Below are 11,764 nucleotides of genomic sequence, written 5' to 3'. Positions count from 1 at the left end.
CGGCTTCCTTTGTAATCTGTACCGACTGTTTTACTGCTTACATTTCTCGTATGTTTACATGCTGGTGTCAATCATAGTGAAGCACCCCGGAGACCGTCTATGATTTGGATGATTCTCGGCATGATGCAGCTCCAGGGACACAGCAAATCAATACAATTGCCTCAAATGCGTGGAACCAAAAAATGGAGCAATTTACCGTACTTTGAAGTCTTGTTTAGAATTTGAAAACCCATATCAATTATGGTAGTACCCTGATTTGGGATGTAACACATCATTCCTGTTTCTGTGGTGCTTTTTTATCTTTTGTATGTCACCACCCAAAAAAAAGTTTGTATGTCATCACTTCCCTTCAGGACATGCTTTTTGTTTCGAATAACCAGAACAATTCATTTTCCAGCTGCTGTATATACCACACACAAACACGTGAACGAGGAAAACATTCATTTTTCGGCTCTTTAGACAGCAAATCGCGCAACAGGAGAATGCCATAATTGAGAGTTTAGCATTCTCTTATCCAAAGATTGCACCACATACAGTTTGAAGGTATGCTGACAGTTCGACAAGATGCTCACAGAAGGCAAATACATGCTCATCATCAAGGTTCTTGCCTGGAACAAGAGGAAATGCATGCATTACATAGGGTAAAGCTGAGGCTCAAGTCGTCCAAGTGTGGAGCAGATTGAACACCCTCAGAAACAGTCAAAGTATAGCTCATGCTTCCGCTTCGCATCAGTCACTCTGCATTTGATGGACCTGGAGGTTTCTCCTTGGGATGCTTCGATCCATAGTGATCAATCAACTGCTTCTCGTTGGCCAGTTGCGCCTGCACACACATATATAGGTAATGTTATATACAGTACATAAGTTGACACTGCATCAATCACGAGGAACGAACATGTATCCATGTAAAGCTAGCAGGAGTATATCCGGTTTTCTAACTTGATTCGTATGATCTTATCATGCTGGTTGCAGGATTCAGATCGGCTACTCGCCATCATCTACTCTGCCCCAGAATTACTACTAGCCCAAAAGGGGAACAGGACAGCGCGCACGGGATCGGATGCGGATGGAGACCCTGACTGAGGCTTCAGATCCGTGCCGAGATAGTAGGGATTAGGAAGAGGAAGAAGAGAGCGCGTGCGCTGACCTTGCAGATTGGGCAGACGACCTTGAGGCCGACGGCGCGGGCCTCGAGCTGCGACCCCTTGGACTTTTGGTTCTTCTCCGCGCTCTTCCGCTGCGCGTCGATCTTCTGCTTCCCCCGCGTCATCCCGCCGCCCCTCCTCCGATCGATCGATCCCCCAAGTCCCCAACTCCGTCCAAACAACCACCCTCGCCCCTTCTCGATCCTCCCGTTGCCCTTTTTTCCTTTCTTTTTTTGAGAGAAAGAAATATCCTCCTGTTGCCTTCCCTTCCGCTGTCTGGCGGGTCATCGTGGGCCTAGCTACGCGTCTCATGTTCCTGTGGGCTGTGGGTGGGCCTTTCCCCCTCCATTCGCCACCATATCCAACCACATGGCTTACAAATTTTTGGGTTCTCATCTATTTTCTAAAATCTATTTTTTTAATTCCCTAAAAAAATCTATTTAAAAAAATGGGTTCTTCAAATGTGAGTAATAGAAGAATTTCGTTATTCCACGAGATCCGTCCTAAAATAAGTGTCTCAACTTTGTACTAGTTTCAGTACAAAGTTGTACTAGAGTTGAGACACTTATTTTGAGACGGAGGGAGTATCTCACAAACAATAAAGCTATTCCGAGATCTGTCCATATCTCCCTTCTTCACTCGTAGATCAATGGCCCCCAAGCAATCAGACTATGAAAATGGATCGACCACTCTATTGTAATGCAAGCAAGAAGTCCTCTCTTATTGTGGATGGTTCAGCCTCAAGATGCACTTATGCAACTTGACGGAATCATGTTGCAAAAGGTGAAAAACAATGCGATCGTTATGAAATTATCAATAAATTTTTAAAAATGACATGTATAGAGGAGAGCACACTGAATAGACACGCAGCCTTATCATTATATTGTTTTTATTTCTTTTTGATGAGTCATGTGTAACCTTAATTAGTTGAAAACACATACGAGTTAGGGAAAAGGCGTATATATTGATTGTTGTAAATCACATTGAAAGAACAGTACAAATGTGAATCTTGAGATTTACGCTGCATGTATTCATGTTGCAACTCGCAACTCAGACCAAGCAAGCATGGCAAAACTTAGTTCCTTTTGCATCGCAGGAACTCCAAATGCACATGCATATGAATGTCAATTGGAAGGCAAGATCCAAGTGCTCTTTTTTAGAAGAACAGGGAGGTCTCTCCCTGATTCCATTGCCAGAATGAAATCACATACAGTATTCAGCGTTTCCATTACAAACCTAAAAGAGGGAACCCACACCCAACATGTGGGGTTCAGCAAATTTACTAGGTCCAAACGAACTTACAGAGAAAACTAAAACCCTTTTTTGTACGACACAAGCGTCAGGAGGGGGTGGGACAAAAGGCAGCGAGTAAAACACAGCAACACGCATCTTTTGAAAGCTCCATCACATCATGACCGGGGCTCCAGATCTCCTGAACTTGAAGGGCGGCGCCAAGGTAGCTTGCGGCAACCAGCAAGGCATGAGAGTTGACACCGGGCTGCTTGTGGCGTCCTTGTCCATCGAGTCTCTTTTCTTGGCCCAGGATTGGAAGCCGTTGTCCTCCCCCGAGATTCTCAGCTTACTCCAGCGAGAATCGACCTCATTCTTCCTCATTGTCAGCCACTCAGGATCCGCAGGGGTTGCCGAACGAAGCTTGTCAGAGAGCTCAGGAATTCCTCCAGCTTTGCTTTCCCTGCTTCCGGAGATAGGACAACCCAGAATTTGAGCATTCTGATAATCAAGCCCCAAATCTGGGTAATAGAAGTCCAAATGGTATTGTTAAAAATTATAGAGTTCCTATATTTCCACAAACACCACAGGACAACAAAACTAATGGTATTTAATGCAGAGTTTTTCTTGTTAGAAACCTAGAAACGTGCAACAGATTCAAAATCTGTGCCTATCCGTGTTTGGAAGAATTCACCAAGAAAGGACCATATACTCCTGGCTACTATACACTCAAAGAATAAGTGGAAGTTGGTTTCATTCTCTGCACAATATGCACAGTCTAGAGGCTTAATGATGTGCCTCTTTCTAAGGTTATCTCTAGTCATTACTTTGCGAGGAAGACATGTATTTTGGGTGGCACAACAAGTTTCCACACAGCAGGGATAAACAACGGTTGCACACCCCCTAAAGTTTGTTCTCTAATTCTCTCTACTGTTCTCCTACAGGCAGCTCAGCGCAAGCTATATAGGTACTGCAATGGCAAGATCAGGAAACGAGGATCTGGGTTTATCCTTTTTTTGTTTTTTTCAAAAAGGGGGACTCCCCGGCCTCTGCATCAGAACGATGCATACAACCAACTTATTAAAAAATAAATAGGTTCAACAAGGTCTTAGAGTCTCAGAACGAAAATAAAAGAGAGCTCACAAAGAGCCAAAAGGGCCAAAAACAAACTGGCCATAAAAAGCCACAACCGGCTGGCATAAGAGAGACAGGTAAACTAATTGTCTATCATATTACATGACCACCATCCAAACCGGTTGAAGATATCCCGTGCTACCATCTCTCAGCGGATAGATCCAGTAACCAAACGCTCCCTGGCCTCCGTCGGAGTGAGTAGCGACTACATACGGATCAACGCAGTGGCTCAGAAAATAACCTGCAAAAAATGAATATTTGTTGTTCTGTTAAAAATCAATTCATTTCTGCAGTTCCAGACTGCCCACAATAAAGCACAAACTCCTACGCGAATATGTCTCGCTGTTTCGGGCTCTATCCCGTTAAGCTACGTTCCAAATAACGTGTTGACAGAACTCGGTGGAGTAATATTAAATGCAATATGGACTGTCCGCCATAGGACTTTGGCTAACGGGCAATCAAGAAAAAGTTGTTTGATGGTTTCATCCCGATCACGGAAACTACACCTAGTAGGTCCTGTCCAATTACGCTTTGCCAAATTGTCCTTGGTTAATATTACTTGTTTATGGACAAATCACATAAACACTTTGATTTTCAAAGGAACTTTGACAGCCCAAACATGTTTGGAACTAGGAATCGAGCTTGAATTGATAACATCAACATGCATTGATTTAACAGTAAACTCTCCAGACCTAGTAAGCTTCCAGCGTAATTTATCGGGTTGTTGAGATAGCTGAACCTCCATCAGTCTACTTATTAAATGGAGCCATTCTTCCCAATGATTGCCAACAAGCGTCCTTCTGAACTGAATATTAAGGGGGTTGGATTGAAGTACCGTTGCAACGAACGCCTCACGTCGTTGAACAATACGATACAGAGACGGGTATTGAATGGCAAGGGGGGTCTCTCCGAGCCAAGTATCCTCCCAGAATCACGTACTAGCACCGTTGCCAATAATAAACTTTGTCCTATTAAACAAGGTTAATTTGACTTTCATAAGCCCTTTTCAAAAAGGTGAGTCAGTCGGCCTTGCTGTCACCTGTGTCAAAGTTTTGGAGTGAAGATACTTGTTACGGAGGATATGCGCCCAAGTGGCATCAGTCTCAATCAATAACTTCCACAGCCACTTGCTGAGAAGACATTTGTTCTTGACCTCAAGATTCTCAATACCAAGACCCCCTTGGTCTTTCGGTCGACAGATGATATCCATTTGGCGAGTCGGTATTTTCTTTTTAATTCATCGCTCTGCCAGAAAAATCGTGATCGATAGAAGTCCAGTCTTTTCTTAACTCCAATTGGGACTTCGAAGAATGACAAAAGAAACATAGGCATACTCGTGAGAACCGAGTTAATCAGAATTAATCGGCCTCCGTATGACATGAGCTTGCCCTTCCAGCAACTCAGTTTCTTTTCAAAACGGTCCTCGATGCACTTTCATTCTCTGTTTGTCAGCTTACGATGGTGGATTGGTATACCTAAGTACGTAAAAGGTAAAGTCCCCAATTCGGACCCAAACAATTGCCTATATGCCTCTTGTTCGTCATTGGCTCTATCAAAGCAGAACAATTCGCTTTTATGAAAGTTAATCTTTAACCGGTCAATTGTTCAAATAAGCATAACACTAGCTTCATATTTCTCGCTTTGGCCAAGTCATGCTCCATAAAGATGATCGTATCATCAGTATACTGAAGGATAGACAATCGAATCTGGGTTTATCCTGTACAAGGCAGAAATCGAATCCCAGCGATGAGGTCTGGATGTGTGCTCATCTTGAGCTTTGTAATGTCTTCTTCTTCATCAATGAAATGCTGCTGATTTGCTTTTCGTCAAAAAGGTCCATGTGCTTGTACCCAGTCAGCTCCTCGTAATCTTTGTTCCACTGCGGCGCTTGGCTGGCCGTCGGGTAGAGAGAGGGTCAGCCTGGCGAGGAAGAAGGCCGACGCTGCGATAGCCGACGGCAGGCATCCGTAGTCGAGGAGGCGCTGTCTGGGCGAGGTAACGCGCCAACCGCCGAACCTCCCAAGTCTTGTTCTCCTTTGCTGTACCTGGCGAAGTGGTCCACGAAGGTGTAGGCCGTGCGACAGTCGAGCTCGTACCGGAGCAAAGCCAACATGTCGAGCTCCATGTGAATAACCTCTTTGCTCGTGGCTACCCGGCCGAACACGCAGTACAAACAGGCTCTGGAAAATTTAAAAAATCACATTGAAGTTCCTAGCGGGCGACGGTCTTCTTACTCCCGAACCGGCATCAACAAGGTAGATCACCGCCCTTATTCACTCAGTACGCGATACACCACAAACGCTTGAAGAGTGCATTTTAGCAGATGGTTCCAACTGACAGTTACAGATTACAAGCAAAGCAAGAAAAGGAGGCATGTACTTATTCTGCTTGTCGGTGCAATACATGGGCAAACCTCGACTTGCATCTACCAAGAGCAATTTATTCGACAAGTCAACACATTACCACAGAGGAAACAAGTCATCCTAAACAAGACCACAGCCGCACAAAAAGCTGAGCTGCCTACACATTCTGCTCAGCTCAACCAAAACCAAGTGACCCTTCTTGGGTCGTCGTTGCACATGACTTCTTATTACAGTGGAAGAGAGTAGCCGCGGAGGTACTTGGAGTCCACCCTGGATTCACGGATTAGTGCCGCCCGGCCTGTTCTCGCAACCTGCCATGTGTGGAACACCACAGAGAGGAAAGCATCCGGTTAGTTTTCAAGAAATAAAAAGTGGTTGAACACAAATACATCATTCTGTTACATGTGGAACATAAGATTTATAGTTCCAGGGAGCATAGGAACAACATTAGCACATCATATTGCAGGTATAAATGCATGTCCAGATGATTGAAAATGACTCTGTGCCAAAAAAAAAAAGTCCTGCCATGCCCTGAATCCTCAGCACAGACAGCAAACTAGTCTTAACATCTAGAGATGCTTCCATTGTTTATCTTTATAGAATGCACTACTGTCCTTCTTTCTCTAACTGACACAGAATCGCCTCGAAGTTGTTCCAGGGACCTACAATTGTACCCTGAAATCCTCATCACAGGCTGCAGACAAAACTTAACATCTAGTAGAAATGTTTTCCATTAATTATTTTGATAAACTCCAATTGACTGCTGAGTATGTTGACAAACAATACCAAGCATTTATCATGGTAAGAATGCGTGCTCAAATACGTGGACAGAAATTACTTGCAAACTTAGATTCCATCACATAACAATCGACTTACAAGAATGAAATTCACATTATTTCACATCATCAATAGGGCAGCAAAACGGAAGAAAAATACTGAAAAGCTCATCTAGAACTACTTGTTCCCACTCACAAGAAATCAACAACTAAGAGGTGAAAACAATCGACATACCTCACATATGCCATAAGGCTCCAACAGTCTTTGTAGTGCAACCATCTTGTCAAGATCCCCAGTGAGCTACAAAGTATCAGAAGGTATAATTATGCAAGAGTTTTTGTCAGTGATTAAATAGCCTTACATAAAGCAGAATAATAGTTGCAGTCATGTCAAACATTCAATCTTTTTATGCCAACAATTCATCCTGTTACTAGTTTACTACCAAATCACTACAACAACAACTCCGTCTATGTTGTCTCAGCATAGCCGGTCCCAAGCCCGGGTAAAGGAGGAGGGTTGTGATAGGCTTGGCGAGCCAACGTGAAAACTCAGCCACTCTTATGGAGATGAAACCCAAAATATTTACTACCAAATCACTGTTCCCATAAAAGAGCAAATCAGGGCATGGTGTGTTAGAAAAAACATCAGACAGACAGATACCTAACTATGAAAGAAGCTCACCTGTAGCGTAACTGTGTGATCAGAAAGATCCACACATTCTGCCCGGAAGATATTACCAATATCTAGTATCTCCCTCCGAGCAGCAGTGTTTCCAGATACTTTGATAACCATCAGTTCTCTTTCGGCAAAAGGTAAGTCAGTCAAATCATCAACCTGGAATGGTCACATGTTTTGCATTAGCCCAAAGTATTTGCTAGCACAAATGATTGATCTAACAAATTGCATGTCATTTACCTTATGTACATCGATAAGCTTGTAAAGCTGCTGAACTAACTTCTCAATGGATTCATCAGTTCCAGGAACAACTGTTGTAATACGTGAAATGCCTTCCTTTTCAGCTGGGCCAACAGCAAGGCTCTGGGCAGTAGTACGGTCTCATTGATAACAAGCCTGGCCCATACACAACAAAAATAAACAGAAGTTTTGACAAACCTGTATACTGTACCCCCTGCGAGCAAAGACCCCTGTTATAATGTTGAGGACACCAGGACAATCATTCACAAGGATGGAGAGAGTATGTGAGCGAAGCCCGTTTGACTGTACCAAACAAAGTCATCATTAGCTTAGAAGCTGCACCATTACTACAGCACATATTATCATGTCGATTAAGCACTGTGATGCTTAAAGCTACAGAGGCCTTCGCTTATATTTGACGTTTGCAAAATAAATGAAGATGCAAAATGAGAACACACTGCAGTCAAAATAGAATTAGATCCAGCTTTGAATAAACAGTGCATGCAGACTATAGGTCATTTTAATTAAAAAACAAATGATGTTTCTTTTGCAAAACTGGAATTCTTTGAACTTACATCTTCATCATCAAGAACACCCCAATGGGCATCAAGTACTTGGTTCATGGACAAGCTCTCATAAGGTTCCACAGGATAAACATCACCCTGCACACACAGTTCAAAGTCAAAACAACCACATCTTATAAGAATCAGTAGCAATAGACATACATACTGTAATAGTGTATCTCAGATGTTTACTGCAAGTCTGGAAATATTTTACTCAGTTATGTTGCTTCGGTTGCACATTTAAAGTCTTTGTGGTGATTCCTAAGTGTGGTCTTCAGTTTTATATGAATGCAGGTCTCCACAGTTTCGCTGTATGAACTCTACTATTCTTTCTATTTTTTGATTTCCTATAACCAGGTATACAAATTAATTTTTCTCTAAAAAGAATCACTTATGGAGCGATGGCTACACTGGGATTTCTACTGGTGGCAAAGAAGTTTAGTTGCATTTGTTTGCATTAAATAACTCTTAAAGATATACCAGTTCGCAAGATCTTTCTTTTCTTGCACCTGAAAATCTTTCTTGCATTATCCACACACAAGAGGCATCTCTCAAGCATAGCTTACCAAGTATTTAATCTGCAAACAGCAGTGTCCTTACAGGTACTCCTAAAGCCTACACGGCCCCTTTTATAACGGTTACAACAGGACAAGAAGAACAAGAGGAAATGGGCAACAAACATGGAGTTAGTCATATAAGCACAGAAACATACCCCGGCACTGGATGATTGATCAAAACTGCCATTAACCGTCTTATTCACAGAGGTAAGAGGATTTTTGCGCGATGCTTCTACAAGGTCTGGGTAAGAAGCAGCAGAAAACCCCCAGAAACGAGCAGCTGCTCCGATCTTTTCACGCCTCAAAGCAATCTAACAATGTTGGGAGATAAAAATTAGCTAATGAAGAAAATATGCCCGTGGGCGTAGGCAGCAAATGATTCAGAAAAATATGCCCATGCATGTAGGCAGCAAATGATTCAGAAAATACTTTTCCCGTTCGACAAATTTCTTCGATCCCAAATTTCCTTAGGTTCCTTTGTGCCGCAACGATTTTCCCAGGATCTCCAGTTACCTACAGCATTGATCAAATAAGCATCAAAGGCTTCACCCGGCATAAAACAAGGAACACATATACCATATGTAGAACTGTTGGAGATCAAGAGTTTTTACCTCCAGAGTTAGGCTGTTCTCAGAAATATCAACAACTTTCGCTCTGAAAACATTTGCTACAAACATGACCTATCAACCATGAGAAGAAACAGCACATTAAGAGTATTGTTGCAACTGTGTATGGAAGTACCAATATACTAATTCAGTGACTATGCAGATACAAGTCAACAGCATCTTACGTCAGCACGTTGATCTGGTTCAACATTGAGTTTTATAAGCATGAGCTCTCGTTCAACCTGAGGCTCCTTGGATAGATCTTCAACCTGCAATTTATTGGATTCAAATACGATATATATTAACAAACATTTATATGATCACAGAACAACATGCAATAAGAAAAGAAATCTGCAAACCAGGAACATACCAATGCTTGGGATAAAAAGGAAAACATCACATCACACTATTTAATTCATCTAGATGGTAGGAACGATAAGCAGACAACAGACAATTATGCAAGGTGATATGAAATCAGCTTAGATTTGTTAGAATAGCTGTTTTCTTTGGATATCCTGTATGTGCACAATGGCAGAATAAATTTTTCCATCTGTGAGTCCTTTCTTTTTAAGCATCTTCAGTATAACAATTATGATAAGGTTATATGGAAACAACTTAATACTCCTGATTCCATGCAACACAGTGATTTTTACCAAACATACAAACTGCTCATTACTTGGATTATAACCATGTGAATGTATGCTCGACATCACAGAAGACAAGGTACAGCAGTGATCAAAGTAACAGTATTTCCTTACATACAAACAAAATTTACAACACACTACACAACCAGGACACATCTGTATAGACATAAGAGTAAATTTCTCAACTTACACTTTTTGTTGCAAAATTATCAACTGATTACACGTTTAAGGGCCCACATGTGGCGCGTCCGGGCAGCCGGCCCTCAGGGCCTTTTCTTGACCGGGCCAGGAAGAGATTCTTCTTAGTGCAAAGCCCCACCAGTCACGTTTTTTTTTGGTTGCACGTTTAAAGACTAATATCACAAAAAGAGCTTTTATCTGATGTCGAAATGACTATTGAAGCTGTGATTATAATGGAATGGAGTATTACCACAGAATACGGCTAAGGTGTTTATGACTAAATTAGAAACTGCTATGCTCTAGCACTTTATACTGTACTCCCTCCATAAAGAAATATAAGAGATTCTTCTTAGTGCAAAGCCATGGGGGCGGTCTTCCCCCCACCAGTCGAGTTTTTTTTTGTTACACGTTTAAAGACTAATATCACATAAATTTACCTTTTCTTGCATACTGTAAAGGAATACTACTTTTTTTCAACTCTCTAATGGAGTACTGGTTTTACAACACAGTATCACAGGGCCTTGTACTACCATGCTATGCCTAGGTCTTTGGTTCAGTAAGCATGTATGTGTGTACACCTTGTAAGATATACAGGAATGGGGTACCGCAGAATACGGCTAAGGTGTTTATGACTAAATTAGAAACTGCTATGCTCTGGCACTTTATACTGTACTCCCTCCGTAAAGAAATATAAGAGTGTTTAGATCACTACTTTAGTGACCTAAACGCTCTTATATTTGTTTACAGAGGGAGTACTATATTGCTAGAGCTGAAAGAAAAATTTGAAGTCAGTGAAATCTTCTGAAGGCTGTTGAAACCAAGTGGCATGAAATCCAAATGTTGTCCTCGTCCGAACCATATACGGGGTAATAAACTGGTTCAAAATTTGGAACTGCGGACTCACATTCAAGACGTTGACGAGCTTATTGAGCTGCTCAATGACTTGCTTGAGCACCCTATCCGTCCCGGAGACGACGATTGTGAAGAGCGCCTTGTCCTTGTTGAGCCCCACGGCGAGCGACTCGATGTTGTAGCCTCTCCTGGCGAAGACCCCGGCGATCCTGTTTATCATGCCGCTCTCGTCCCCGACGAAGACCGAAATCGTGTGGCGCCGCACCCTGCAGTCCCGGCTAGCAACTCCCATCAAAAGTCAGCTCAAAAGAGTAACGCGCGCAGCGGGGAACACCGGGCGCGGCAAGAGGGGATTCATGCGCGAAGCATCAGAAACGGAGACCGCGTCGCATTGCGGCGGGGAGAGGCGCTTACGGATCCCTCTTGGCGCTCGTGTTGACCGCCGACACGGCGGCGGTCGCCTCGCCGCCGGCGGTCGCCCCCGCGGCGACTCCGCGGCGGCGCAGGGGCCGGAAGGAGGAGGCGCGCGCGGCGCACCCGGGGAGGCGGTCGCGGGCCGCCGGTGGCGACGGGCGGAGGTGGTGGGCGGTGGCGACGGACATGGATGGTTGTCGAGGGCGAAGTTGGTGGCTATCGGGAAGTGCGGGACGGGACAGGACAGTGTGTTGGTTTAACAGCAAAGTAGGGTTTATGAGGGGGAGAATTACGAAACTGACCCCCGCCGCGCGTGGCTTGCGGCGTGCCTGCCATGATACGCGAGATGTGCCACGGGTGGCCAGGTTGGGCCGGCGGGTGCGCT

General features: G+C 43.5%; 2 protein-coding genes across 2 annotated transcripts; both read right to left on the bottom strand.

The window, feature by feature from the left end:
• Positions 1-483: 483 nt before the first annotated feature.
• Positions 484-1,429, bottom strand: LOC123144780 (zinc finger protein 706). Its single transcript, XM_044564017.1, has 2 exons — positions 1,148-1,429; positions 484-823 (listed from the first exon to the last, which is right to left on the bottom strand). The coding sequence occupies exons 1-2, from the start codon at positions 1,268-1,270 to the stop codon at positions 734-736; spliced, it is 213 nt and encodes a 70-aa protein (XP_044419952.1). The 5' UTR covers positions 1,271-1,429; the 3' UTR covers positions 484-733.
• A 4,368-nt stretch (positions 1,430-5,797) lies between these two features.
• LOC123144779 (acetolactate synthase small subunit 2, chloroplastic) lies at positions 5,798-11,614 on the bottom strand (the record flags this gene model as incomplete). Its single annotated transcript, XM_044564016.1, is given in 12 exon segments — positions 5,798-6,183; positions 6,884-6,949; positions 7,331-7,483; positions 7,565-7,687; positions 7,763-7,867; positions 8,140-8,226; positions 8,840-8,995; positions 9,114-9,197; positions 9,296-9,364; positions 9,475-9,558; positions 11,018-11,243; positions 11,380-11,614. Coding segments are annotated over 12 exon segments (1,425 nt in total). The 3' UTR covers positions 5,798-6,099.
• Positions 11,615-11,764: the final 150 nt, after the last annotated feature.

Source organism: Triticum aestivum, chromosome 6D (genome assembly GCF_018294505.1).
Source record: "Triticum aestivum cultivar Chinese Spring chromosome 6D, IWGSC CS RefSeq v2.1, whole genome shotgun sequence".
Taxonomy (NCBI): Eukaryota; Viridiplantae; Streptophyta; class Magnoliopsida; order Poales; family Poaceae; genus Triticum; species Triticum aestivum.
Note: the sequence above shows the minus strand (reverse complement) of the source record. Positions and strands in the feature narration are given on the sequence as shown.

Bases quoted from the DNA above. Each gene is read 5' to 3' on its own strand.
- LOC123144780 (XM_044564017.1), bottom strand. From the start codon at position 1,270: ATGACGCGGGGGAAGCAGAAGATCGACGCGCAGCGGAAGAGCGCGGAG. The intron at 824-1,147 runs GTCAGCGCACGC...ATGTGTGTGCAG, and splicing joins TCGTCTGCCCAATCTGCAAG to GCGCAACTGGCCAACGAGAA.